Consider the following 27,993-nt stretch of genomic DNA (forward strand, 5'->3'; position numbering starts at 1 on the left):
TGCTGATTGAATAGTGAATAATTCTCATTCCTAGTGGTAGACATTGGGAAGACATATGAATGCCCATGGCACATAACAGGTGTCCAATAAACATGGGTTGAGTGAATGAGAAAATGAAAGAATAGCTGTGGAGGAAATAAGTCACAGAAGAAAACCTGTTAAATATATACCCATGTATAGAGAAGTATTTTTGAAAATGAGCAGGCACGGTCCTGACTTGGGGGCAGTGTGTGTGGCTCCTTCATTTACAATGAGGGAAACTGGCAAAGCTCTCATGGAACATTACCTTTCATGCACTTCAACAGAGAAACTCCATTCTTGGGAAGGACAAAATCCCAGCTGTTCAGGAACATTTTGCCACATTATGATTTATAATTTTTGGAAACAGTCTAATTGTCTGACAGGAGGGGAATGTTAAGTAGATCAGCATATGTTCACTTGGTGGACTATTATGCAGCTATTAAAATCTGCATCTTTTCATAGTAGCCAAAATAAGTCTTATTTTACTGAGCCTGACATCCTCCAGGCTCATCCACATTGTAGCATGGCTCAGATTTCCCTTCTGTTTGAAAGCTGAATATTCCATCCTCTGGATGGACCACATTTTGTCGATCTATTCATCTACCAATAGACACTTGGGTTGTTTCCACCTCTAAGCTATTGTGAATAATGCTGCTGTGAACATGAGTGAACAAGAATCTGTTTCCCAACACATTGTACTTTTCAAAATCTGGGCAGACATAAAGAGGGTGCTACAACCAGCCACCCTCCAGGCTGCCTTTTTCCACTTAAGGAGAAACACAGGTCTTCTGTCTTATCTGCTCAGCAGAGCCTTAATCTACTTACCTGAAACATCTTCTCAGCCCCAGAAGCTAAACTAACAGGGGACCACGGAGAAGATGGAGCCAACATTTTCCCAAACAAGCCACGAAAACCAGCCAAGTCTTGGAGATGCTCCCTCTACCCCTGAGTGTGACTTATTTTGGACCAGGGGACGTGGTGCATTTCCCCAGCTATCTTTGTGTGTTATCTGTGACTTTGCAGATGAAGCCAATGGATGTGCCTTTCTTTTTTTTGTCTTCCCTAGGCTGCCTGCCAAGTTCAGCTCCAGTCCTGCCTACGTGCCTCACGTCATCTCTCCCACACGCACGCTGCCATCTCCTAGCAACCAGGCTCATGGGCCAGCATCCTGCAGCCCGAGGTCCTGCTTCACTGTTTTAGGGTGCTTCTCCCCCTCGCAGCTGTCAGGCTTTGCAGGTGCCTGGTACAGCATCTTCCCGCCAGCCTGTTCAGGAGTCCTTCGGCCAGTGGAAAGAGGGCTGGAAAGATTAGGAAAGACCACTCTTTAGGCCTTGAACGAGCTCTATCATCCAGACGTTTCATCCATATGGACCGAATACATAGCTAACCCACTGCTTGATGTTGCTGTCATGTTGCCTAATTTTATTTATTTATTTTTGGAATTTGGTGGGGGGTGGGGCGGATTTAATTTTCTGTCAGCAGAATTGTTGTTAAACTACCTGGTGGCAAAGACAGTATCCATCTTCCCCAGGAGCCTGGGGTGGGACTGATGAACGGTGAGTGATGTGTTTTATAAGAGCTGCCTCTGGCAGGATGTAAGGGAGGAAGTCAGTCTGCACATAAGAGTATGGTGCATAGCAGCATAGCAGCTTTCCACACAGGTGAAGCGGTGACTCATACCTGCCACATCCTTGTCTTGGAGACAGACCCATTCTTCCTTCCCTTCCACATACTGCCACTGCTCTGACGTCTCTCACCACAGCTGTTAGAATAATTTCTTGAAATAAGACAGAAACAAATGGTGTCTTCGTAACTGCCAGGAGGCAAATTCCTCTTAGAAGAGACCTGTGTGTTTGGGTATCCAAGCATGGCCTTAAGCCTTTAACATATTTTTTGAGCTACCACTATGTACTTGGTCTGTTCTAAAACTGGGGGTACTGTGGTGAGTGAGGTACATATATTTCCTGCACTTAGAGAATTCACATCCTGGGGAGAAGGCAGATAAGTGATTTTTTTACATTAAAAAAATTTTTTTTAAATGTTTATTGATTTTAGAGAAAAAGGGGTGTGTGTGGTGGGGGGGGGTCATCAATTGGTTGCCTTCCATATGCGCCCTGACCAGGCACATGCCCTGACCAGAAATCAAACCCATGACCTTTAGGTGTATAGGATGATGCTCCAACCAATTGAGCCCCACTGGCCAGGGCTGACATTCTTTTTAATTAAAATTTATTTATTGATGCAAGAGAGAGAGAGAGAGAAAGAGAAACATACATCAATTTGTTGTTCCACTTATTTATGCACTCACTGGTTAATTCTTGTATGTGCCCTGACCAGGGATTGAATCCGCAACTTTGGTGTATTTAACCAATTGAACTATTGGCCAGGGCAGATAACAGGTGATTTTAATCAATTATGTGGCAGGCTGAGGTGGTCAAGGAGGCCTCTCTGAGGAGGTGACATCTGAGCTAAGACCTGAAGGGGAGTCACTAGTCATACAGGTCAGGAGAAGAGCTTACTATGCAGTGGGAATAGCATGTGCAAAGGCCCTGGGGGTAGGAACAAGGTTGGCTGGTCTGATGACAAGCAAAGATTGGTGAGTCTGAATTAGAGTTATTGAGGGAGAAAGTGGCAGATGGGTTCTTGTGGAGGCTTCATTGGGATTTAGGGTTTTATCCTGAGTGCAATTCCAAGTTTCATCCAGAGCTCCTGCTGAGGGAGGGCTGAAGCAGCAGAGTGACAATGTGGCTGGAGAGTAGAAGTGGGAGTTCCTGAGCACAAAGGAACCCAGGATGACTCCCCACAGGTGGTGGTAGTAGCCAGCCTAGGTGGCTGGGTAAATGGCAGAGTCGCTGATCAGGATCAAAGGGAGAGAGGGGTTGTGTGGTGCGAAGCTCCCCATGTGAGGTGAAGGATGTCCGGATCCCATCCCCTGTGCTTCATATGTGGAAGAAATGACAGCTGGTGGAGCGCCCCTTCCCAGGGCCCTGAGAGTCCAGCAGGGTCACCTGCATCCTGAGCAAAGGACTGAATGGCCCACACCAAAGGACACACATATCTCATTTACTCCCCTGCCCTCCAAATTTCCAGGCAGCTCTACAAAGACATCAGACATGAAGCTGCACAGAGGCTGCACTTAAACACAGACACAAAAATCAAAGAAATCAAGTGATTATAGACTGAGTTGGCACAAAGATGAGCTTTTCTCCTTTATGCCAGCCAAGAAAACTGGTCACCAAAAAGGGAGGTTTGGACAAAGCATGACAACCATGTCCACCAGTACTGGAACCATGTCCACCAGGAGGTGTCTGACCCTGTGTCCTGCACTAGGTACACCCTCCAGACCTGCTCTCAAGAAGCGAGCCCTGGACCCACAAAGGCTGGATCTACGCAGGGGAATAGGAGAAAGACAATGGGCAAACCCCAGCCCAAAATGAAATGTTACAGAGCTACTCCTCTGTAAGCAGAAGGCACTCAGTGGTCAGGGTGGGGTGGGGGTCTGAGGTCAGGGCAGATTAGGGTCATAGATGCTCCCAGGAGGGGGCGCAGAGGAGCAGTTAGCCCTGTTGACCTCCCCAAAGCGAGGATGGCGAGGAGCCCAGCTCAGGCCCAGCAGACCCCAGATGAGGAGCCGTTTCCAGGCTGCTGAGTGGGAGGGTCAGTGTGTTTGGAGCAGACTGGGCCCAGGTGCACCCTTGGGATTGCCCCCATGCCCAACTCTGCCTGGCCTGCCTCCCAGGGCTAGCCTTCAGGACAAGGGGCCCCGGATGGGCATGCCCTGGTGATTTTAAGTCCACACACGGCTGGGGCAGCCACAGGAAGCAATTTATAAACCCACATCCTTATAAACCCAGGTGAGTTTAAAGTTAGCAAAAGCTCCAGGGTTCAAAATCAGTTTGCTACAGTTTCAACACCTATGCAGCACTAGGGGCACCTTGGGGTGCTGCTCCACCCTGAGGTTCTGATCCCTGGGAGATGCAATTTCACTGATGGTCAAAGCACAAGTGTTTATAAAGAAACCTGTGAGACATTACTGGAAAGAAGAACACAGTTGTCCAACGTCAGTGATGCAGAGGCTACTCACATGGCCCCCTCCACCCGGCTGGTCTGCTTCCTTGGACTTTCGCCAGCCTCACCCGCCTCCTGAGGCCTCTTCCTGAAGCGCAGCCCTGGCCTGCTTTTGGGTGGTGGCAGGGGATTCATGCCCAGGATCTTGTGGATCTGCCTAAACGCCAACATGCGCAGGGCATGCTGGGGGCAGACAACCTGTCAGAACCCTCCCGCTTGGGTTCAGCTCACCCAGCCCCAAGGCCTGATGGTCCTTGATAATACTCTTCTAGCCACTGCTGAGCTCAATTACCGTCAGGCATGAGGAACTGCATGGGGAGTCGCTCAGGCCATGAAGGGCAGGACTTTGCCAGGAAGCCTCTTGGAACATCAGTGCTTTCCTGCCTCACTACAGGGACCCCAAATTCTGCATCTCCCTGTTGGCTCTGATTGTAAGCAATTTGATTCTTTCCATTAAGATTATTTCTAAATGTCAGGCCCAATGTGATTTTTGTACCACTGGGAGACTTTCTTATAAACTTACAAACCAAAGGGAAACCACAGATGAGGGCTCTGCTTTTTTCAAGGCTGACCAGCTGCAAGCTGGGTATATTTACGGAGCACGGGGCCAGGGGGTGGGGGAAGCGAACTAAGAACCGTCCCAGCCCGTGAGGGCCCAGGTCTGCACCTCATCACTGTGGTGGCTTCAGCTCTGAGCCAGGTTGGGCCTGCCCCCAGAAACAGTCCTGTCACCCTTGGGGCCACCCCTCTCTGCAGGGACAGGGAAGGGGAAGCCCAGACCATTTCCTGCTGCATAGCTGCAAGCAGGCTGCTGCCCATGGTGTGGTTGAGCTGGCCCAGAACTGGGGAGCCAGAGAGGTTGGCCACCCTACCTGGGCGCTGGCTGTGATGTCTTCCCGCTCCTGGAGGGTCATGGACCCAAGTACGTCCACCTGGTCTCTCTCACAGGGATCCTGGAGCCCAGGTCCATCTTTGCGTGGGGCAGTGGGGGTGGCAAAGAAGATAGAGCACCCTCATGAAAGACTGCCACCCCGGGGGCCTGAGAGGACTCGAGCATGGGATCTGTGACTGGACCCCTCTGTCCCCACAGTCACACCTGGCTGGCATGCCCTCGGCAGGCACAGGATCTCCCCTGGGGCATCCCATCTGGGCCACTCCTCCCTGTCCCCACAAGCACACTCAGCAGAGCTCCTTCCTGCTGCTGTGGGGGCGTGTGCACGAGCAGGGAGATACATAAACAGGCTCAGGCCAGTGTGTTTTTCTCTTCTTTCACTTAGTATGGTATCATCTCACATAATTAAAATGGCTGGAAAACACCATCTCTGCCTCTGACATCTCATGAGCACACATGATCTTCTCTTCCTTTCTGCTGTGAACCACACCATGGTGAACATCTCCATACATAGCCTATGATCTGCATGCTGATTTCCTTCGGAAATATTCCTACCAAGGCCATCACACAGTGGCAGTTGGGGCTCCCAGACAGGGTGGGCTGCCATCAAAGAATGAGTGACAGACAGGTGGCCGGCCCCTCGCCTGCTCCCACTGCACTGGACCTTTGGCCTCCTTTGTGGCCAGGTGACTTAGATTTACTACTGTGCTGTTCCCTTTCCCGCTGGGGGATGCGTGTGCACGTCTGTGTTCTTCCTCCCATCTGGATTAGACACTGTTCTCCTTCTGTACCTCAGTCTCTGCTATGTGCCCCAGTGTTCCGGGCTCCCAGCCAATGTGGACTGACCTGTCAGGAGCATCCCTGAGGCCACGCACTCCAGGACCCGTCGCATGGTGTCCCCTGGGCTCAGGGGTCCCGTGGCACTGCTCAGAGCCTTCTCCACCAGCAGCTCCATGGCCTGGGCCGGGTAAGACGGAAAAGGAGACACTGTGCCTTCAAGGAGAGTGCCTTAGCCAGCTCACCTCCTGCTCTGAGGGGCTTCTAGGGCTCTCCCAGGGACCCCAGGATAGGTGGCCCTTCCCAGCTCTTTCTCTAACTCCACCATTGACTTTTACAGAGGGTGGTGGTCGCTGAGACCTTACCTTCCCCTGGTATGGCCACGGGCAGGTTTCTTCACTCTCTAACCCTCAGTTTCCCCATCGGCAAAATCCCATCAATTGTAACATCGCAAACTAGTGTTTCAAGGGTTAAAAGATACTTGCTCTCTGTGACCCATGGTACAGTTAACCAGGGTCACAGTGACTCCATGACTTGCTCAGGTGTGCCTCCTCCTTTAAGGAGCCACCCCATCAAGGTGGGTTGCAAGGGCAGGGCCTGTGTACTAATAACTCAGGCTCCTGTGCTGTCTACAAGGGGGTGGTGCTGAGAGCAACTGGACAGGAGGCAGAGGTCCTGGTGGGCACCAGAACCCTCGGTTTTGGAGATGGCCCTCAGAGAAAGGCCAATGGTCACCCGGGCCGGGGTGGGATGGGCTTGCTTGTCCAAGAGCCTGGCTTTGGGAGTGGGAGGAGATAAACTGGCAGCAGCAGGCTGTGTATAGAATGCAAACATCCCTCAGAGTTCAGGGGAGTTGGGCTCTTTCCCAGGAATAATGTAAACAACTTAAAACCCTACAGGTCGTCCCACCCAGCACTGGCAAGGGGGTCGGTGGGTGGGTATGTGAAATGAGAGCAGAACACTCAGAGACAGACCTCTGAGGGATAAGATGTAATCCCACAGAAAGACAGGGTGGGGGACCCCAGAGAGGGTGGAAGCTGGGGGTCTCATAACTCAGCAGTTTAGGTATTTAGGGGGCATGGGGACTCTTGTACTCTCTCTTCTCTGCTCTTCCCCCCACCCTCATGGGCTCTGGGGCCTACTGGTGGCGGTGGCGGTGGTAGGGTGTCAGAGCTGCAGGGGGTCCCCGTCCACAGGAGATAGGGGTGGTTCGGAGGCCAGAGTGGAGCCAGGATGGGCACTGGGTCCCTGAGCTGCCCAGGCCCTCTGTGCTAATGCTGCACATATCCCTGGTGCCCTTGCCCTGGCACGCTGCCTAGTTTGGTCTGCAGGGTCAAAGGGTTAAGAAATGCAGTCAAGTGAGGCTGTACTCCAGAGCAGGCCTCTTCCTGGTGCCAAAGGACCCCTAAGACACTTCTACCATGATCCACTTCTCCTGGGTACTCAGGCTGATGCCAGCCCTTTCTAGGAATGCCAAGTGCTAGGAAGGGAAACGTCTGCCGAGGAGGAAATGAAGCCCTCTGGGGGTGGCTGCCTGGCACTGCCTTACCCAGTCTGGCAGAGCCCCCCAGGGAGGCACACGCTGGCAGAGGTCTCGAAAAACCCTGATGACAATTACACAGGGCTGTAGGCCGCTGGCTCGTGCCTTTGAGGAAGGAAGCACACAGTTAGCTCTGGAAGCCACATGCACACAGGTGTGTGTGTGTGAGGCCAACGGAACAAGGGCAGACTTTGGGGGCAGTGAGCTGGGCCAGGGGTCCTGTCCTGGCAGTGGAGGGCAGGAATGGTCTCCCAGGGGGGCACAGTGGGCTGGCCTGGAGGGCGGTGGCAGGGAGCAGGCTCCACTCCCAAATGGGCATGAGCCAAACAGCTAGCCAAGGAGTCAGCTAAGGGCGCAGCCAACAGGACAGACGTGTGTGGCCCCCCTCCCAACCTTGCCTCCCCCAACCTGGAACCACTTGGCATGGCGGAGGGTGGCCAGTGACTGGAGACACTTTTCCAGGTTCAAGATGTCCCCTGGGTCAGGCAAAGGCACTTCCATTCCTTCTAGAAGAAAAGGGCAAGTGGGTAAGGTGCCTTTCCCACCTTGCTTCCCCCCTGGCCCATGTGGGCCACACTTCTCAATTCTCTGGGACTCACTGTATTTATCTGGAAGATACATGCTTCCCCCCAGATCTTCTTTCCTCTCAGACACTAGAGACTAGAGAAATCATTTCTGTGAAAATCCTATCTCCTCTGGAGTTAGTGCCCACGAGGAAAGGAAAGTATTTAATGCTTATTACTGCGTGCCTTCAGCACCGAATTCCTTGGTTAGAAAACAGTGCAGGTAAAAAAGTATGAATTAAGCCAGATATCCAGAAACTTCCAAATAATTCAAAGGGAGAAAGTGGTCATATTTGAACACATCCATTCATGGATGACAAAGGCCTCCATGTCTGAGGGAAATGAAGATCCAGTCTTTCTTTCTTACTACTATTGCTTCAAGACTATTCTCATCTCATGCTATGACACCTGGTTTATTTAGGTCACATGGTGGAGCACAGGTGTCACTTTCACCCATAAATATCCCCAGGGATCTCGTGCCTCATGGGATCTCATGGTGGCAGGAGTATAACTTTGAGGAGGGCTGGAAGCTACCCTTCCAGCCACTGCCAGCCTGGGGTGTGGACACCTGCATGAGGCTGATGGGCTCCTGGTGGTCATAGTCACAGAGGAGTTCCCGAGTCTCTTCAGATCTTTCCAGTCAACCTCCATCTAATGGCCACAGATCTTTAACATTTTCTAACATTCCCAATTTCCCCTGGCCGAGCAGATCCTAGCAGGGTCTTCAGCTAGAATTTAATGGTGTTGTTCTTCACCCTCTATAGACAACTCTATTTATGACAACTGATATGGCTTTCCACTAATAGTCAAAGGTCCTCCTCTTTAAAAATTTGTGTTAAAAATTAATTGATTTAAAGAAAAATGTTAGTAGTTGGTGGCCCTCAAGACAACAATCATGAAGGGGGTTCAAGATCTTGAACAAAGCCCTGACCGGTGTGGCTCAGTTGGCTGGGTATCGGTCTGCAGAGTGAAAGGCCGCCAGTTTGATTCCTGGTCATGGCACAAGCCTGGGTTGCAGGTTTGGTCCCTGGTTGGGGCACGTAGGAAAAGCAACCAATGTTTCTCTCTCACATCAATGTTTCTTTCCCTCTCTTTCTCCCTGCCTTCCCCTCTCTCTAAAACTAAATAAATAAAATCTTTTTTAAAAAAAGAGTTAATGGAATTTGGAAAATAGTCCTAGGGGCTGTTTCAGGAGGTTCCATGGCTCAGTGAGCCTCGGGGTGCCTCCCTGTCAGCTGGCCTTCACCAGTGGCGGTGACTCCAGGCCCTCGCTGCCTCTGGCCTGGCCAATACCCCCTCCCACTCCCTCAGACAATGTCAATATGCCTTAAGCCTCTGACCCCCATGTCCCACAAGAGTTGTATCAGGACCAGCAGGGTCTGCTGTGATCTCTGCTGTGGCCTCAGCTACAGAGAGTTGGACAGTCTGAGCTCGTGGGGACCTGGCATAGCTGGTTTCCCCTGGGCAGAGCACAGGTGCCTACACTGGCCTGGGGGCAAGGGAGGGGCATGGCCCAGGTAAGGCCCAGGAGCACACACACAGCCCAGTTCTGAGCCCATCTGACATTCCATCACCAGCTTGTTTCCTTCACTGACACAAGGTCCAGCTCTTATCTGACCAGTGGTATCCAGGGCTGATAGAAGTCCCAGAAGGCTGCACCCCAACCCTCTATCCCTGCCCTGAGCAGAGTCAGATGCTTCCCTAAGCCAGCTGAGAGCGTGGGGAGGGGATGCTGGACAGAAGGGCCCAGCTGCACACCTGTGTCCATGCGGGGGTCCTCCCGCATTAGGGGCGAGGTGACAGACACAGTGACCCGTATTCTGGGCTCCTCACAGGATGAGATGATGATGTTGGCTTCAGAATCAGAGGAGACCTCGTACTTGTCCTCTGTCACCATCTGTGAAGTGCAAACATAACACAAGGCCACATTACTCTAGCTGAGAGACAGGTGCAAACAGCAAGGACAAAGTCAAGTTGCAGGCCCTGTGCCAAGCGTCTGGAACCTCCATGGAACTGAGACATAGCCCCACCTTCCAGAAGTGCACACATGTAGAAACGCCTATAGATGCCCTGGTTGAGTAGCTCATTTGCTTAGAGCATCATCCCAATACTTCAAGGTTGTGGGTTCTATCCCCAGTCAGGGCACATACAAGAATCAACCAATGAATGTATAAATAAGTGGAACCACAAATCAATGTTTCCCTCTCCCTCGCTCCAAAATCAATAAATAAAAAATTTAAAAAATAAAATACATGTAAATGATCAATCTAGCACATAAGGTGCCTCCAAATGTAAAGAATGTCCTTAACAAGGACAACACTAATAATAATAATAGTAATAATAATAACAATAAACTGGCCATTAATCTAACAGAGAGTTAGAAGAAAGGGAAACAGAAGTGTCCCTTTTTACACAACGCCACAGGTGACCCCCACAGTAAGAGAGAAGCAAGTTAAAACTATAATGAGGCACCATCATCATCTGTGAGAAGGACGAAACTCTGGAAGTCTGAGGAGCAGCTCATGCATCTTATAAACCACTAGCAGAAGCTGACCTGGCAATACTTACTAGGAGCCCCAGGCTCATGCCTTCCACCCAGTGACTGCCCTAGGGTGAGCTCCCACGCATGTGGAGTGGCATGTGCACAAGGTTAGTTATTTTATGCGGCCTCAGTGGCAATGCAGAACACTGGAAACAACCTAAATGACATCTGCCAGGACACACACCTCCTTCTGTCCTGTTGGACACGTCCCTGGGTGCTCTCTACCTGGCAACAGGCTTAACTTCCTCACAGGGGATAAACTGAAGCTAGTCTGTTCCTGACCAGAGTGGGAGCTCAAGGGTGGCCCCGTTCCTCCTACTGCCACACTCACTATGTCAGCAGGAGGAACGAGGCAGAATTTCCTCAGGAACAGTGCCAGACACATCAGGAAGAAACTGCCCTGGGAACTGATTGTTTTAACCTAAGATGATCAGTTTAAATTATGACGTGATCTCACTCTTCCCCCAGTTGTCATGAGAAAAGTGCTACGCCAACACCTGAGAAGTTGCTCTCATGGAGAAAATCCAGCCCATCTCCCATAATTCATCTTGCCTCACGACCTGCGAGGCTCCTTCCTCTTTTCTGCACTGGATCTCCCTTTTAAATGGCAGGTTACCATTCTCATGGTGGGACATTTACATTTTCCCAGTTTTACCCTGAACTCACTTCATACAGGAACCCTGAAGTTTCCACCTCTTTCTCCTTGTAAGTGTTTACCAAAAACAAACAAACTGGTTTGTATTATATCTAATAATGACAACCTCTCTCGTTTCTAAAAATCCTATGGAAGCAAAGCCATTCCTGTCAGGGAGCCTGAGGGGCTCTTGAGAGAGGGCTGGCAGTCCTGCCCCTCCCCTCCACTGGGAGGTAACCCACCCTTACCAGGAGTTGCTGGGGCAGCTGCTCAGTGACCCTCTGCAGCAGGGCGCGGGTGGGCTTCTGGGAGCAGAGCAGGATCAGCTGCACATCCCTGTCACCCCGAAGGAGGAGGCCTTTCCCCAGGAGGCCGACCCGCACCACGCCTTTCAGGATCCGAGCAGAGGGGCTGACGCTGCTGTGAAGACAAACCCACAAATGCATTGTAAGAAGAGGGTTCAGGGAGGAAGGGAGCACGTGGCTCTGCCTTGGGTCTGGGAATGTCGGCAGCTTGCTGGGCCCTCTGTGGCCTCAGCTTCCTCATCTGTGAAATGGGTCCTTTCTGAGCCCCATTTCATTTCTCAGAGTGCACTTGACGAAAGGAGACATGAGAAGATATACCTGATAAGTGTTGGGAATCACAATGGATATATTATATGTGCTCAGTAAGGGCTGGTGGTTGTTACTGTTTCCTGATAAAGGCCAATGATGGCATCCTTCGTGGCCCCTGGTCCTCAGGCAGTTGGTGCCACCCTGGTCAGCCCCTGGGTTTGGGCACCTTCTAAGCTCTCTCTGGGGTTGCTTCACCCCAGTCTCGACCCTCGGCGAGCAGGGCCATCCAAGTGCTCAGGCCACAGTGTTCTGAGGAAGATCCCTACTCCAGCCTTGCCTTTCTGCAGTGTGAATCTGATCATCCCATCTGCTCTCCATCTACCCTCCCAGCACTGGCCCTCTGCAGGATGGGGCACCCACGTTTCTTCCCTGGCCCGAGGCTCCCAGCTGGACCTACTGCCATCATCCTCTCCCACCACAGCCTCTTGGGCCTTATGCTCCAGCCCAGTGATTTTCAACCTTTTTCATCTGATGGCACACATACACTAATTACTAAAGTTCTGCAGCACACTAAAAAAGTATAGTTTTTGCCAATCTGACAAAAAAATAGGTATAATTTTTATTTATAAGAAATAATAATAGTAATTACCTATCCTCTTTGCTCCTAAGTGACTTTTTAAAAAATCTGGTGCCTATAGTTGTATATAAGGATTTCTGGTACCAAAAGCTAACCAATCAAACACAACCTTATTATGTGGTGTGACCAATAAGATGCAAATCTATTATGTGACCTATATACAAGTATTTATGATTCAAAACAGAGCATTCATGCCAGACGTCTACTGTTGTGTTGGCTGTTGTAAGGGGAAGGCCCCTGGCTATATGTGGCCAAGGTTTAAGATGGAGTCGGGCCTACTTTCAGATCGCAAGTTCCGGTTAGCTGATACAGCATGTGTTGTGTAAGCGCTTCACTGAAAGCCACCTTTGTTCACCAAGCACATATAAACCTGCTGCACTGCGCAGTAGGCGTGAGAGTGTATGTCATCAGCACTCTTGCTGCAACACACCAATAAAACATGCAAAACCTCCTAATGGCTCTGTGGAAGCTTTTCTTCGCCACTGGACCAGAGCCCATCTTGCTATTCAGGGGTCTCGGACCTGACAGCTGTTGTCCTTTTTAAATTTGACAATCTAAGGGAAAAGTCAGTGGCCCTGACTAAGTAGTCAGGTATTGCGTGTTTTAAAAATTCTTGCAGCACACCAGTCAAAAATTTCTGCTTTAACCCCAAGCTGCTTCCTATGTCCCTTCAGCACCATGAGGCTTGTTCCTCTGCCAGTTCCCAGGACTGGTATGTGAGTTGCCCTCACATGAGCGATTGCTAGACAAATGTCCCATCCTCTGCTGCAGAAGCTGCCACCCTCTCCTGCCACTCTCTAGTCACCACTTTGTTTTCTTTGTGACATTTCTAAGGACAGGAGATAAACTTTAATTTTTTAAATTTATTAATTGATTTTAGAGAAGAGAGAAGAAGAAGGGGAGAGAGAAACATCAATTTGTTGTTCCATTTATTTATGCATTCATTGGTTGATTCCTGTATATGCCTGGACCAGGTACTGATACCACAACCCTGGAGCATTAGGATGATGCTCCAACCAACTGAGCTAGCTGGCCAGAACAGGAGATAATCTTTTTATAAAAAACATGTTTACATATTCTTATCCATTTGGGGACTACAGAGCTCTAAAGCCCAAGGCCCGAGGGGACCTGACTCTGGAGGCCACTGGCAAAATCCAGAGCAGGGACATCTGGATTGGGGCAAGGACCAGACTCTGCAACTGAGACTCGTAAAGGCAGAGAAAGCAGAAAACAGAGGATGGGGGGAACCTGCAGATAGAACCTCTCAACCAATTTGAATCTCAGCTCACACGAACTATAAAACAGGAAAACAAACCACAGAACACCAAAAAACACGTTATGATTATCTATGGGATAATGAGAAATTTCAACACTGACTGGATATTAGATGATGTTAAAGAACTACTGTTATTTTTTTTTTTAAAGTAAGATAATGGCACTATGGTTTTGTTAAATAAAGAGTCCTTAATATTTACAGACAGGTACTCACTAAATACTTAGTAAAGAAACACTATGATGTCTGATAGGATCTCCTTTTAACCTCCATGGAAGGGGTAGGGAGGAAGGGCCAAGACAAGTGAAATCAGGGGAGCTGGTCATGGTTTAGTGATGGTCACATGGTGGTCATTATAACTTTACTGTCTGCTAAAGTTTGTGTATGTTAGAGAATTTCCATAATAAAAGTTTTTAAAAAAACAAACACTAAGATGTTCTTTCCAACAGTTACATAAATAACGGAACATCCACAGGATGGCTTACTATGTTCCCATTTAATAAATACATTTCCATGTTTCTGAAAAATAACGTGAAGGCCCGTGTCGGCTTCCTACATTGACACATGCTAAGGTTGTTTCCATGTCCACACTGAGGAAAGCTGAGGAAGGATCCAAGGACCCTTCCTGTACTCTTCTGTTATGAGACCATAATTATTTCAAAATAAAAAGTTAATAAAAAGTAAAAAGAAAAACAAGTGTACAGGGAAAAAACTGGAGGGAACTTCAAAGCATTAAGTGAGGGGGTATTTGTTGTTCAGAAAACCTGAGTGCAGACTTAAGGGATGTGGCGTCCTTCCTGTCTGCCTATTAGACGCCTCTGGGGAGCTTCTGTGCAGTCAGCCTATCGGCACAGGCTCAGAGGCCGCAGAGAGTAGGCTACAGGCAGTGTCACTCCTCACAGCCAGACCATGTTTCCCGCTTGTAAGCAAGCACAAAACCCCAGGAAAGCCTCAGAGCTGGGATGGCTCCGTCTTCCAAAGACTTCTCCCATAAGACTTTGCGGTCTTGGGGTTTGGCTTTTCAAGGGCACCAGGAGAGAGCTGAAAAAGTGTCTCCCTGGCACCTTTGTTTTCCCTGCCAGGTGGGTGAAGAAGGCTTACTTTCCCAAGTAGATGTAGCGTATTGGGAAGTGTGCAAGCTTAAGCTGAGGGGCTCGTTCATTTTACTGTTGACACTTTGTAACTCATGGTGGCATATGTTTTCTTTTCTAGGGAGCAAATGCTATAGTGAACAGATAAAGCGGAATCAGCCACATGCCAAGGACAAAACTGCATGATTCCACTTACATGAAATGTCCAGAACAGGCCAAGCCATAGAAAGAGGAAGTGCAACAATGGTGCCAGGGGCTAGGGAAGGGGGTGGGGAGTTTAACAAGGCCAGATTTCTGTTGTAGATAATGAAAAAGTTCCAGAAATACGTGAATGGTGGGTGATGGTTGCACAACCTTGCTAATGTTCTTAGTGCCACTGTATTGTACACGTACAAGTGGTTAAGATGGTAAACTCCATGCTATGACTATTTCACAATAAAAGATAAAAATAAAAAAAGGAAATAAAAAAGAAGCCACTCAGAGAGAAAGGACTTGGAAAAGCTAACTTCCCCTTAAATTATTCCAATTGGGTGATGACTCCTTACAGGGCACAGGGACTTTTCTGTGTCGCCATAATCACAGGGCTTTGAGCAATGACTCAGACAGGTACTAAGTGGGAGTGTCTGCTCCATGAAGTGGAGGGATCCAGGTAGAATCACACTATCATGTTTTGCAGAGGAGCAAATAGAGGTGGTTCGTGTTCTGTGAACTATATTTCTAGATGCACCTTTGGTGAAATAAGTAAATTCTGGTATTGGAACAACGGCTCTCACCAGCTGAGACTAAAACTCCCTTTGAACCTTGGGGCTCCAGCCCTGACACTAGCGATGCAGTGACTATGCCGCCCACAGGCTGGAAATCCCCTGCCACTGCACAGGCTCAAAGCCAATCAGAGGAGGAGCCCTTCTGCCCCTCCTGGTAGCCACATCCTGTGAGAACCCCCGCCCCCTCCATGTTGCCCCTGCCCCAACTGCCCCACCTGCCCCACCTGCCCCGGGCAGGGGAAACGAGGTGGTCTCCATTACCTGCGTTCACTGCCCTTCCGCTCTGGGCTTCTGGACCTCTCCTCTGCCAGTGTGTCGGACACCAGCTTGAGGGCGCACTCCGAGTGCGACACGGCCTTCTGGACAGCCAGGAGCTCCTCCTCTGTGGGGTAGATGGTGGCGTGCTTACACAATATGTGGCGGTCCTCAATGGACTCTGGCTGCTGTGTAGGCTGCAAGGAAAGGTGCACACGTTACAGTGGGCTAAGGGGTCCCGGGGACCCGGTGGCCAGGGGACAGGAGGAGTGTCAGCTTTGCAGAGGTGCAGCACCAGAAGCAGGAGGATATGAGGAATGGAGCCAGGCTGAGGAATGATGGGTACCCATGGGTGGTGACCCAGCGAGGACCCCAGGGCCTCCCCTGATGGCTACAGGAAGCTGAGAGGGGTCGGGGGCTCCCCTGTAGTGACACTCTTACATTTCCAAGCCAGAGGCTTTTCTGCCAATTCAGTGGGCCTGTTCCCCAGTAAGGTACAGATCAAAGGTTCCCATCCAAACATGCGTGCGCAGATAGGTACACAACTGAGGACCCCCAAGAGATGTGACAACTGGGGCCTCAGGAAACTAAAGGGACCATTGTGGTGAGCAATGAGGCCAGGGCCTGGAGCGCCCATCGGTGACTAGCGATGAGAGGCAGACACCCCTTTAGGGGTCTTGGTACAAAGTCCTACTCCTCGTTCCTGGAAAATTCAGGTCTTTGAAGTGTGGCTGTGAGAAAATCACCCACCCATGATGCCAGTGACACGGTAAGCACTTCAGCACAAGACCAGCCCCTACCACAGCTGTGATGGCAGGCACCCCTGGCCTGCTCATGAGAAGAGGAGGGTCCTGGTCCAATAGCGGGTATCCCAGGTGCTCATCCGGGGCCTGCGGCTTCTCCTCCAGCCGCCTCCTGCACAGGTCGTAGTGCCTGTGGGAAACAAGAAAACAAAGGGCTGCCAGCAGCTGCAGGGCCTGGGCTTGTCACATCAGGGCCAGCAGCATGGGACAGCCATATAGCTCCTGCTGCCTGGGCCTCGGGCTGAGCCAGGCTGAGGGTCTAGGACCATTGAGGAGATGTAGCAGCTGAATGGGACCCCATGAGAGCCCACGAAGGGCTTCTGTATAAACACTTGCCATACGCCAGGGAGACTAAGCCTCCAAGGGCCAGGAGGACACAGGCCAAGAGAAACTGCTAGGGAGGGAGAAGCCAGCCTACGTGGCCACAGCCCCCAAGACTATTCCAGGCCTCATTCTGCAGCTCAGACGCTGCTTTGGATCTTCCGTGAATTGGATACCATGTCATGAAATGCTTTGGAATTGTCCTAGAGGGTGAAGGAGAATGATGACAAATGCGTGGGCAGTCAAGCGACACCAAGGGTCAGGGACACAGGGACACAAGAGGTCACAGGATACCAGAGGTTGGGGGACATGGGGACAAAAGGGAGTCCCTTTGAGTCAGGCCCAAGAGTGCCAGCACCTTGGCTGGCAGGCCCATGCCATCCCTCGTTTATTAGGTGACTCGCACTAACTAAGGCAGATCCTTAGAGTGACCTGTGCACAGGGGCCTGGGTGGTGAGCCCTAAAATTCTCCATGTCCCCACAAGTGCTGTGTCCCCTGCCAACTATGCAGGTCATGAGCATTTGGGTTCTGGAAGAGAGAACAGATGTCCTCCTAACTCCAACGAGTGAGCGAGCAAGCAGACATCTGGTTCTCAAAGCTGCCCCAGGGGCAGAGGTGTCAGGAGGGTGAGAAGAAGGGACCCCTCACTTCATCTCTGCGTGCCAATGCCGCAGCTCTTCCAGCCGCTTCCTGGTCAGCTGCTTCTGCTTCCTCTTCCTCTCCTCCAAGAGCTTCCAGGCTCTGTTGCTGAGCTTGATGGAGATCGGAAGGTCAGGATCAACTTTCCTCTGGAAAAGAAAGGAAGGTCTGTAAGACCAGAGATCATCACATAACAAGAACGCTGGAGTGTCTTGAGAATGCAGGGATAGGCCCCTCTGCTGTATTAGACAACAATGGGTTTCAATCCCCCAGAGTTTTAATTAACACTCCTTGTCCCCAAAAGCAGGAAAGGGAACTAGCATGAGGGACAAAACATTACTGACATGCAAGTAACAAATGTGACAGTGAAAGCAGAACCCCGTCTGTGTACCCGACAGAGGAGCTAAAGGTGCTATGGTACCACTGGGGAATAATTGTTGGCCATCATAGAATAGTAACCAAAAGTTCAATGACAAATACTCATTCCTAATGAAAATAATTCAGGGGAAACACCACTTGTGTGAAATCCAGCAATATATATTTCAAATAGCATGACTAATTCATTTGCTGAACTTGGTTTTTAGCACTTAATTTCTTCATTCACAAAGTATAGTGGTACTTGGGGTGGTGAACACACAATATGGTATACAGATGATGTATTACAGAACTGTACACCTGAAGCCTATATAATTTATTAATCAATGTCACCCCAATAAATTCAATTAAAGAAAAGAAAGTGTAGTGTTGTCTAAGGATTATTCATTGGCAGAAACAACCCAAGTGTCCATCAACATGTGAACAGATACACAAGATGTGTCCATCCACACACTGGAATATTATTCACTGAAGGAAAGGAAGGAAGTTTTGACACTCATTACAATGTGGATGAACCTTGAAAACATGATGCTCAGTGAAAGGAGCCAGACACTAGAGGCTACAGAGTGTGTGATTCCATTTATGTGAAATGTCCAGAACAGTTAAGTCCACAGACAAAATGGGTTTGTGGTTTTTAAAAAAGGGCTTGAGCAGTCAGAATGAGGACTGACTGCTAATGGGGATGGGTCCCTTTTTGGGTGATGAGAATGTTCTGGAATTTGAGCGAGGTGAAGGCTGCAGAACTCTGTGAATACTGTACAAGCCATTCGACAGTGCAGTCTGTATGGGTTAATTGTGAGATGTGTGAATGACATCTCAATGAAACTGCTGAAAAAGGGAGAAAACACCTGGAAGCCACTGTTTATTACCCTGAGGAGAGTTACGTGTGCGCTCTGCACAAGCATACTCGAGGCCTGTGAGTCAGGCATGTTTAAACACACAGGTGCTCTCTCGTTGAGCCCAGGTTGTTAAATGGCCCATGGGAGCTCCTTGGCCACACAAAACCACCCCCTGGATGGGGAAAGAGGCCCCTGCTAGTGCTGGAAGACACTGGAGGCCCTGGGGTCCATGAGGATGGCTCAGCCTGGACAGCCCAACACCCCCTGCAGCAATGGCCCCTCAAGTCACAATCTCTCAGCACCAGGACCCTGGTCTCTCTCGAGCTCACAGACTCAGTCCTGTGCTGGTGCCCGTATGCCTCCCCATAGGGACACCGTTCAGACATACCACACCACTACCTCCCCCTTTTCAGCTAGCACATGCCAGCTTGGGACACAGGCAGAGGCCCCAGAAAAGAAACATAACATGTGTCAGATGTGAACAAACCAATACTCAGTGTCTGGGGAAAATGAGGCAATATCTGTGAGTCTTGTCTTGCGTGCACATCTACAATCTGACCATGTGCCTGAGAACCACCTCTGGCAACAAGCGGGTGCAGTTTTATAACATTTATCTACAAGAGATGAAATCAACTGGCAAATGCAAGTCCATGTTTTCTGCTCTGGCCCACCAGACAGTGGTAAATGCATGTCTGGATGCAGCTTGAGAGGCTCAGAGGGTGTGGAACTACTATCAAAGCTCCATCCTGCAGAGGAAGAACCTGTGTTTTGAGACATGGACAAAGATGTAGAAATTGTGGAAGTTCTCTCTCTCACACACACACACACACACCAACTATGAGCTAATCAGGACCCTGCGAGGTACACCTTGTATTGCAGCCGATGCCGCCGCCCCCTCACGTGCATGTCCCTGGCGTTGGGGTCGTTGAAGCTGCACTCACACAGCTTGCAGTGGAACCGGATCACTTTGCCTTCGTTGTCACATACCTGAGACACAAAGCTCAGCTAAGTGCTGATCCCTGAGGAAGGGCGCCTCCCTCCACCCTTCCAGGGCACTGAACCTTCCTGGGTGGCCCAGAGGAGTGACAGCAAAGCCTTTAAGGCCAGAGTGCTGGCTTTCTGTCTGCTGAGCTATTCCAAAGGGGAGCTTTCAGTAGAGCGTCCCATGCTGAGCTTACCTCTGCCACCATCTGGTGCCCTTTCTCCTCCCCTGGCTCAGCCACCTCTGGCTAATGTCCTGCCCTGTGGCGGTCCCGCCTTTGCCCTGTCTCAATTTTCGCCCACCCACCGTGTGCCCTTCTCTTTTTTGCTGCAGCTTTTATGGACCTCATCTCCCTAACTGTTAATTGGCCAGGTCTGTAGCACAGGAATCCTATCTGGTGTGGTTATTTTGCACAGGACACAGGACAAAACAAGATGCTGAAGTGGTTGAAGAAAAATACAAAAATGAAAAAAATGCTGATGTTCACACTTCCTTTTAGCCACACGGTCTTTAGACGAACTTGGAAAGGCTGGGAACTATGGAAGTAGCTGAAGCAGCTTCAGAATTTGAGTTCTAGAAGGCTGTTTAAGACATGCCTGTTGGGCCACTGTGCAGGCCATGGGCGACAGCCCCGTGGGGCGCATGCTGGCTCCTAATGCCTCTATAAGCATGTGCCTTGTGGTGACACTCAGCAAGGAATGCCTCTGCCTGCCTCAGGTCTTCGTTCTAAGACCTGATACCCAGCACCTGCATCTTCCAGCAAGTTCTGGATGACTCACCGAGGTCTGCCTGGGGATGGGTGTGTAAATGTGAGATGGAGAACTGGATTGAGGGCATAAAACTCGACCCTGGCAAGGTCCTTCTTCACCAGAACCCAGAGATGAAAAGGGCACATAACGGATGCCCGAGGGCGAGATGGTTGCTGGCAGTTACCTCTTTCACGTAGCCTGGACCCACTGGCTCTGAGTCACAGCAGCTTCCAGAAGCTTCCACAGAGCCTCCTTGAGTGGGCAGCTGTCCTGATCTTTCTGCCAGTTTCCCCTCTGGAGGTCTGCACCGTGCTGCCTTCAGCTCAGGGGACCCTGGAAGAACTGCATCACTTACAACCTTCTCCATCCAGAAACCATGTCCAGGTCTCCCTCAGCCCCTTTCACCCCTGTGTGACATCAGCCGGTTGGATACAGGGTCCTGCAAGACCACCTCTCTGTCAGCTTGGGTCATGGCTGAGAGAATGAGGCCCACACAGAGTTTGGTGCCAATCTGAATGCATCCACAGAGGGTCCCTGGCTGTAGGCCCCCAACTGAGGAAAGCCCCACAGCACAGAATGTGCTGCCATTAGTTAATCAACAATGAGACATCAGGTGAACCAAGGGTCATAGGCAACCTGGCCCCATTAGACAAATCCATGGTGGGAGGGAGCGGCTTCTTTGTTGTCAAAACTGCTTTATGATTTTATCTTTAGTACCATGAGATTATTCAAAACATAGTGCTGCTGATGCTAAAAACAAAATAAGCCCCCTCTCACAAAAAGCACAGGAGTAAAGAGAGACGGTCAGAGACCTGGGTTTGAATCCTGCCTCCACCACTTATGGGGTGGCCTACATCAGGTACTTCCCCACACTTCACCTCAGTTTTTCAATCTGCAAACTGGGACTAATGACAAAATATACTTGAGTCATGAAGGGTATATCAGGCAATGCACGTGCAGCAGGTGTGGGCCGGGTACCTGACATACAGTCCTGCTTATGACCTGCTCATTACTTCCCTCAGCTAACGGCTGATGTGTCCCACCCCTGAGGGAAGCAGGAACATATGTGGGGCTGCAAGGAGCCCACCGTAATCTCCCAGTACCCGCATAACTGTGAGAGCCCAGTTTGTCCAACGTGAGCACCACGGTGTGCAGGAGCCTACTCCCAGCACGTGGGAAGTAGCAGCCCAGGGGATTCTCCAGGCCTAGGGTGGGGCTTCAGAGAGCCCCCAGCATCTGGGTCCGTCCCAAGCTCCATGGGAAGAAACGGTGCTGTCATCCCATTGGTTCTACCAAGGTTTCAGGGAAATGGTCTCATATCAAAGGTTCAGAAGGCAGTGGAGCACCGCTGCCTGGCAGGAGTATGGGAGAGAAGGCATGCCCCCTTCACATTCCCGCCCCCAGGTGTAGCTTAGTCCCTCCCAAGAAGACACACTTGCTCACACACAAGTTAACTGGCCAAACACTTCTCTAAATCTAGAGTTTGTTGAGTCAGGGCACAGCATGAGGACTGTGAGCCCAGAGACACATACCCATGCATGTGGCCTTTGAGACCACTGGTCTCTTGGCCAGCTTTAGCCCACCAGGGGTGTGCATGCTGGAGCCAGCGGGTTCCACAGGCTTGGCTGAGGTCACAGCAGGGCTCTCAACGGCAAGGGGGGCCGGCTTGCTGGTGCAGGTGGCCTGGGCTGAGCTGGAGTTCCCTGGTACCAGTTCTATGGTGCGGATGGGCTTCCCCAATTTGGTATATAGCTTGAAGACCTGGAACAGCCCCAGGTTCCCCTGTCAGGACCACCTGTAGGCCTGACTGACCTGCTTCAAGAGGCAAGAAGAGTACCTCGGGGGGTGTGAGAGGGCTGGCAGCCTGTGAAAATGAGAGTATGTGGTCCCATCCATCCCGGGATCCTGCCCAGTCCCCAGCTACCAAGCTCTCTCAAGCATCACTGCCTCTGGAAGGCCTTCCTAACTGCCTCCTGCTTCTGGGCCCTCACTAGTCATGCAGACACAGGCCCAATAATACAACAATACCCTGTGCTGGCTAACACTGCCCTCATTCCTCCAAACCCCACTGTCTTGGACTGAAAGACAGGGATGTTCTCTGCATCCCAAGCACCAACTTGGTGCCCGCCCCTGATGGGGACACAGAATGTGTGCCTGGATATGTAGATAGGGGCCACCTGCTAAGACGTATGTGTGTACATGTCCATAGACACATGTCTACGTTCTGTAGGAACACATGTACACTTAGGAGCAGTAACACCCCATCCTCGATATCTTGACATTAAAACTTACTATTTAAGTTTTATTTAATTTTGTTTTTTAAAAAGCAGGACCCCAAATGGAATATACTGTATGTTCTCACCAATGTTCAAACTCTTGCTCATGTAAACATCTAAGCATAGCTAATGCCAAGAACAGTTTCTCAGGAGCCCAGGTACAAGCCCTACATTGCTTCATGCTTTTGTCCAGAGGCAAGTAGGACTTTTATAACCGGAAGGTGTTTGGCTTCTAAGGAAAAAGGACACATGGGCCCTATAGGGAAAGCTTCCTCTCATCAGTGCCCCCTCTGGTGGAAAGCCCCGCTGCTCCCACAGCTGCCCTGACTAAGCCAGTGTGGGCCTCCTACCTTCTGGTGCTTGGCCCCCCGGATGTGGGCCGCATAGGCCTCCGCTCCAGTGCAGGACACATCACAAAGGTAGCAGTGCAGCTGCGCCTGCACCCCACATGGGCTGCCATTGGGCAGGACACCCATCTTCTCAGCTGTCTCCTTCTTTTTGTGCTTCTGCCCTTCCAGGTGCTCACGGTAGGTCTGCTGGCAGATAGTGAGGGCGGCCTGAGGTGGGGTGTGCTCACCGGCACCACATTGTCCCCCGCAGTTCACCAGCCTGGTGTGTGTGAATCTGAGGCGGAAATACAGGCCCACCACCCCCACCCCTCCATTCACAGGCACCGCTTTATTTAAGACTAGTCAACAGACTCAAATGTTAGACTTGAAAGACATTAGCTTTCTTTTCCTTTTCTTTTTCTTTTGTTTCTAAAAATCAATGAGTTTCTTAAGCCAACATCCTCAAAGGATCACACATTTGTTTTTGAGGGTTACTGTGAAAGAAAATTCTGGCTTTTCAGAATCTGGGCTCAGAAACCAAGAAAGGACACATGCTACACTTCCTTGTTAGAATACTGCTAATACCAAGGGGCTACACATGAGAGAGGCCACCATGGGTCACAGACCTACTCATTCTGCGCCACTAGGCCCAAAATATCTGGCTGCATCTGGCAAATGACCGAGCTCTTAGGTGGCACCCCAGACACCTCTCCTGGGACCCATAAGGCGAGGTAAGCTGCAGGAAACACATATAAAGTGGACCCACTTAACCAGTGCCCACTGACTGTGCCAAGAGCCAACATTCATGGAATAAAAATACCTCTGGAAAATATACAAGGCAGCACTGGCTGGTCCTGGGGGCAGATGGGAGGCAGGGGCAGGAGTGGGAGGGGAACACAGGAATCTTGCAGATATTTTACCTAAGCAACCAAGTACATACACACACACACACACAAATGAGTATGAGTAAAGCTGGGAATGTCTGAGGAAGAGCAGACCACATCAATTCAACATCCTGGTTGTAATTCAAAAATGTTACTATTGAGGGAAGCTGGGTGAAGGGTACATGGGACCTTTCTGCATTATTCATTACAACTACACGTGAACCTATAACTATCTTGATAAAAATTCTAATTAAAAACATGCTATTAAATATTAGCAAACCTGGGAATAACAAGAATTGACCTTTTCAAGCCACATCAAGGACATACTACGTGTTATGCTGAGTGGTGAGGCTCAGGCAAACACTGTCCCACAAGGAGGCCGAGGCTCAGAGAGGTTGTGACACCTGTTTGGGTGATAAGTGTGGCAGGGCTGGGAGGTCAGCTCTGGAGCCCACACTCCTTCCACTTAGATGACATGCACACATGTTCCCCCGTGCCTGTTGTCACTCACCATGGCCCTGCCTAAACAGCACTGCAGCAGAAGCTCCCCCCAGCTAGCCGTGTCTGCCTGGCCCTCACTGTTCAGGCAGGGTTCGCTGACTGCCTCTCCTACTCCAAAATCAAGAGAAGACAAGCCCCTCTCACGTTGGAGTTCAAGACCATCCTTCTGTGCCCAACAGTGTTGCGTTGTTCTCATTTCTTCCACTCAAAACACCAATAGGGCAATCTTAAGGTAATTCTGACATACACTTGACATTGCAAGTTTCATAACAGGCCTCTGTGGGGAAGGCCACGATCCTGACCTCTAGCTGGCCACAGGGGACAAGGCAGGGGCAGAAAGGTGGTGGAGCCTGCCAGGCATTGGGCATGGGGTGGCTGACCTGGGCACCGGCACAGCTGATCTTGCAGAGGTCACAGTAGTGAAGTGGGGGCTGCCTGGGCCCACCCTGCTTGGGTTTCAGCAGCCTGGTGGGAACCGGTGGTGTCTTGGTGAAGCTGCCAGCAGAACTGGCACTGGAGCTGTTCCCTGAGCCACCCCACGGGGAAAAGTCCTGAGGCTTTGGGAGTGGAGGTGGAGGGGGTGGAGGCTGCATCTGTCGGGGGAGCAGTGGAGGACAGTGAGGACCAGCTGCTGAGTACATCGACATATAACAGCTCGGATAGCTTTGTCCTAAGAAGCAGAGAGAAGAATGAGAGGGAAATGGGCTGGTTTCGAAGACGATGTTTATTTTGGCTGCAAGTAGAGTAACAGGCTTCGCCCGTACTCATGCTCAGGGACCCCACTGCCTCACCTGTGTATGGGGTGGAGGTGAAGCTGTAGGAGGATGAGGATGAGGTGTAGGAAGGCAGGGTGGAGATGAAGACCACGGGTTCGATGCTGGATGCTGGGGGGTAGGTGTAAGCGGAGGAGGGGACGCTGGCTGGCTGTGCTGCCTTAGTAGTGGGCGCTTGTAGGGGCTGTGCTTGGCTGTACCCACTGCTGGGCTGACAGTAAGCTCCTTTGGCCCCTGGAGAGCAAGCAGAGACCCTCTGAAGAGCTAGACTTCACCCCTGTCCCCAGGGAGCACAGAGCAAGAGCCACACTTCCTACGACCACCACAACCAGCCTCCCCAGCTGCCACAGCAAACACAGGCCCCCACTTGTGGGTGAGCCCTAGGTGCAACTGGCCATGGACCACCCCTCCCCCACCACATCTAGGCATCGGCTGAAGGCCAGAGCCCCAGGCCTCTGATCCTGAGCTCTGATCCCAGCTGGGATTCATGTGTGACCTGTGCCCACCACTCCTTTCCAGACGACTCTTCCTCTGTGTCATGAGTATAATGGGGGTATATATTCCATGCATTCCCTATCTCTTCCACTTCTAAGATGCAAATCCTCAGCAAAACTTTCCTCCTCCACCCTGGGAAAGTTTCCTTGGAAAACACTTTCAGCTCCATTTTTACCTCTTTTTCTCTCACACACATAGGCCCTCACATTCATATTACTCCAGGCTTCCCTATGAACCTGGGGTGTTTAAATGTGACTTTAATGTGGTGACGTCCATGCCCTTGCTCCCACCGTCTGACCCTGAAGAGACCCACCTGGTTGGCAGAGCATGGCCATGGCAGGGAGCTGAGGCTGACCCACAACCGGCAGGTGATACTGCTTGTTCTCGTAGCTACTGATGGCTGTCAATGGTTCATAGCCGTAACTGTCCTACAAGAGGATTTCCACAGGAGAAACACAGAGAGCAAGGAGGAAGGGTGAGGTGTGTCCTCCCTCGCTCCACACACAGGCAGGGGGCTCTCAAGGATCTGGGCTCTGTGCCGAGGGCTGGATTTTGGTTCACAGTAGTGTTCGGGCTGTTGGTCGATCGGGGACTACAGGGAGGCAAGGACAAAACACAGAGGCCAGGGGGCTTTGGGAGGGTGCAGAAGCATGGGAGGGTTGCTATGGAGGGAGAAGTCGAAGGCCTTGGAGAAACAATGGCAAGAGAGGGAAGGAGGGAGGAGACAGAGCCCAAGTGTGAAGCTTGGCTACCCAGGTGGCCTGTGGTGCCATGTACTGACCCAACCAGAGATGACCTGTGGGTGGCAGAGGCTGGTGGGCAGGGGATGGGCCACGTGCAGCCTGGTGTGCCTTGGCAACTGCAAGTAGAAACGCAGTGGCCAGATCTGTGGCCTACAGCTCCAAGGTGGGGAAAGTGGCATCATCCATAACAGAAGGGTCCAACAAGGAGAACCCATTCCCAACCACCTCTATGGACAGGGACAGGAGCATGAGGAGCGTGAAGGCATGGCCTGGACTATCCGTTAGTACAGGCTGCCCACATCGCTCTTCCATTAAACACCATCCACATTTTCAAGGACGGACAGGTGCTAGTCAGAGAAAGGTGGGCTGATACCTGGTAGGAGGAAGCAGTGGTGGGTGTGGGTGTGGGCTCTGGAAGTCTGCAGCCATAATCAAAGTCCTGGATGGAGTGGGGCTGATACCCGCCATATCCTGCTGGGCTGCCAGACCTAGGTGGCTGGGTGGCCGTCGGGGTCAATGGCAGGGTCATAGCAGGGCCCATTCCAGGCGTGGGGTGGGAGGTGAAGCTGGCTCCAGTGGCAGGGACGGGCCAAGCCATGGGAGGCTGAGTACTAGAACCACAACAAACACAAAAGCCCGGCTGCAGATGGAGCTCCACGTAGACCTTGAGTTGAGCACATAAACCACTGCAGACACTGCTGTCAGTTGCTTCAATGCCTGCTTTCACGCAGTTCCTTTTGATGATGAGTGCTAAGTGCTCTTCACGAACAAATGTAATCTTCTGACAGCCCTGTGACGTAGGGACCGGTGTTGCCCCATTTTACGGAAGAGGAAACTGAGGCATGGTAAGTGGCAAAGTCAGGCCTGAATTATTCGAAGACTTCTCAGCTCATTCACCTAAGTGTTAGTCTTTTCTTTTTTTTCAACATCAAGATTCCACAAAGAAAGCTGAACTTTAACAGCGTTTTTAAACCAAACGACAAATGAATCCACTCGATTATTAAAATGTGGAAGACTGATTACCACTAAACTAAAAACTTTACTAACAAAAATCAGCTTTCACTGATGGCTGGCTCTGTGGGAAGTGCAGCTCTGAGGCTTTGTCTACACCATCTCATTCCTGCCTTACCACCTGCAGAGAAGGTGCCAGCGCCATCCATCTATCCATCTGTCCACATTGTCCAGCAGAGAAAACTCTCTGAGGATCACTGACGCATGTCAAGTGCTTGATTCAGACCCAGATCTTTCTGACCCCAGCCCCCCAAGCTCTGCTAAGTATCAGCCACCAGTACATAGTCCTTGAATTTAAAAGCCTATTTGTTGGGAAGAGCATCATCAAAGACTTTATTTAGCCCAATACCAATAAGAATCATATAAAAAAATTCTGAAACATATCCCCCTTGAATAAGGGGGGCTACTGTACTGTATTTAACGTTTTGCCATCTTGATTTACAATGTTAAAATATTTAAACATATAGTATATAGGCTTTCATTTGTACTTCTGTCCTGAGACTCCCAAACTTAAAGGCTGATTATTTATTTGCTTGAATATATAACAATTCATTGGTCCAGTTTCTTAATGGTAGACATATACCTATTAGTTATCTATTGCTGAGTTAAAATTATCCCCAGCCCTGGTCAGGTGGTTCAGTTGGCTGGAGTGTCATCGCTT

The 27,993-nt window shown here is 50.5% G+C and overlaps 1 protein-coding gene across 1 annotated transcript; it reads right to left on the reverse strand.

The window, feature by feature from the left end:
* Positions 1-3,068: 3,068 nt before the first annotated feature.
* ZFR2 (zinc finger RNA binding protein 2) lies at positions 3,069-27,477 on the reverse strand. Its single transcript, XM_090290178.1, has 19 exons — positions 27,446-27,477; positions 26,695-26,932; positions 25,892-26,006; positions 25,102-25,317; positions 24,691-24,980; positions 22,947-23,129; positions 21,853-22,081; positions 20,505-20,653; positions 19,457-19,576; positions 17,385-17,524; positions 16,412-16,544; positions 15,618-15,808; positions 11,286-11,454; positions 9,620-9,758; positions 7,707-7,804; positions 7,308-7,403; positions 5,828-5,939; positions 4,962-5,059; positions 3,069-4,272 (listed from the first exon to the last, which is right to left on the reverse strand). Exons 1-19 carry the CDS (start codon positions 27,475-27,477, stop codon positions 4,102-4,104), a joined length of 2,919 nt encoding a protein of 972 aa, XP_090146304.1. The 3' UTR covers positions 3,069-4,101.
* Between the last annotated feature and the right edge of the window lie 516 nt (positions 27,478-27,993).

The sequence above is a fragment of the Furipterus horrens genome, unplaced genomic scaffold (assembly GCF_987537825.1).
Source record: "Furipterus horrens unplaced genomic scaffold, mFurHor1.1.pri manual_scaffold_10, whole genome shotgun sequence".
NCBI lineage: Eukaryota > Metazoa > Chordata > Mammalia > Chiroptera > Furipteridae > Furipterus > Furipterus horrens.

Bases quoted from the DNA above. Each gene is read 5' to 3' on its own strand.
- ZFR2 (XM_090290178.1), bottom strand. From the start codon at position 27,477: ATGGCGCTGGCACCTTCTCTGCAGGTGGTAAG. The intron at 20,654-21,852 runs GTATGTGTCTCT...CAGTTCTTCCAG, and splicing joins CTCAAAGGCCACATGCATGG to GGTCCCCTGAGCTGAAGGCA. The intron at 17,525-19,456 runs GTGTACCTCGCA...TTTCTTTTCCAG, and splicing joins GGCATCGGCTGCAATACAAG to AGGAAAGTTGATCCTGACCT.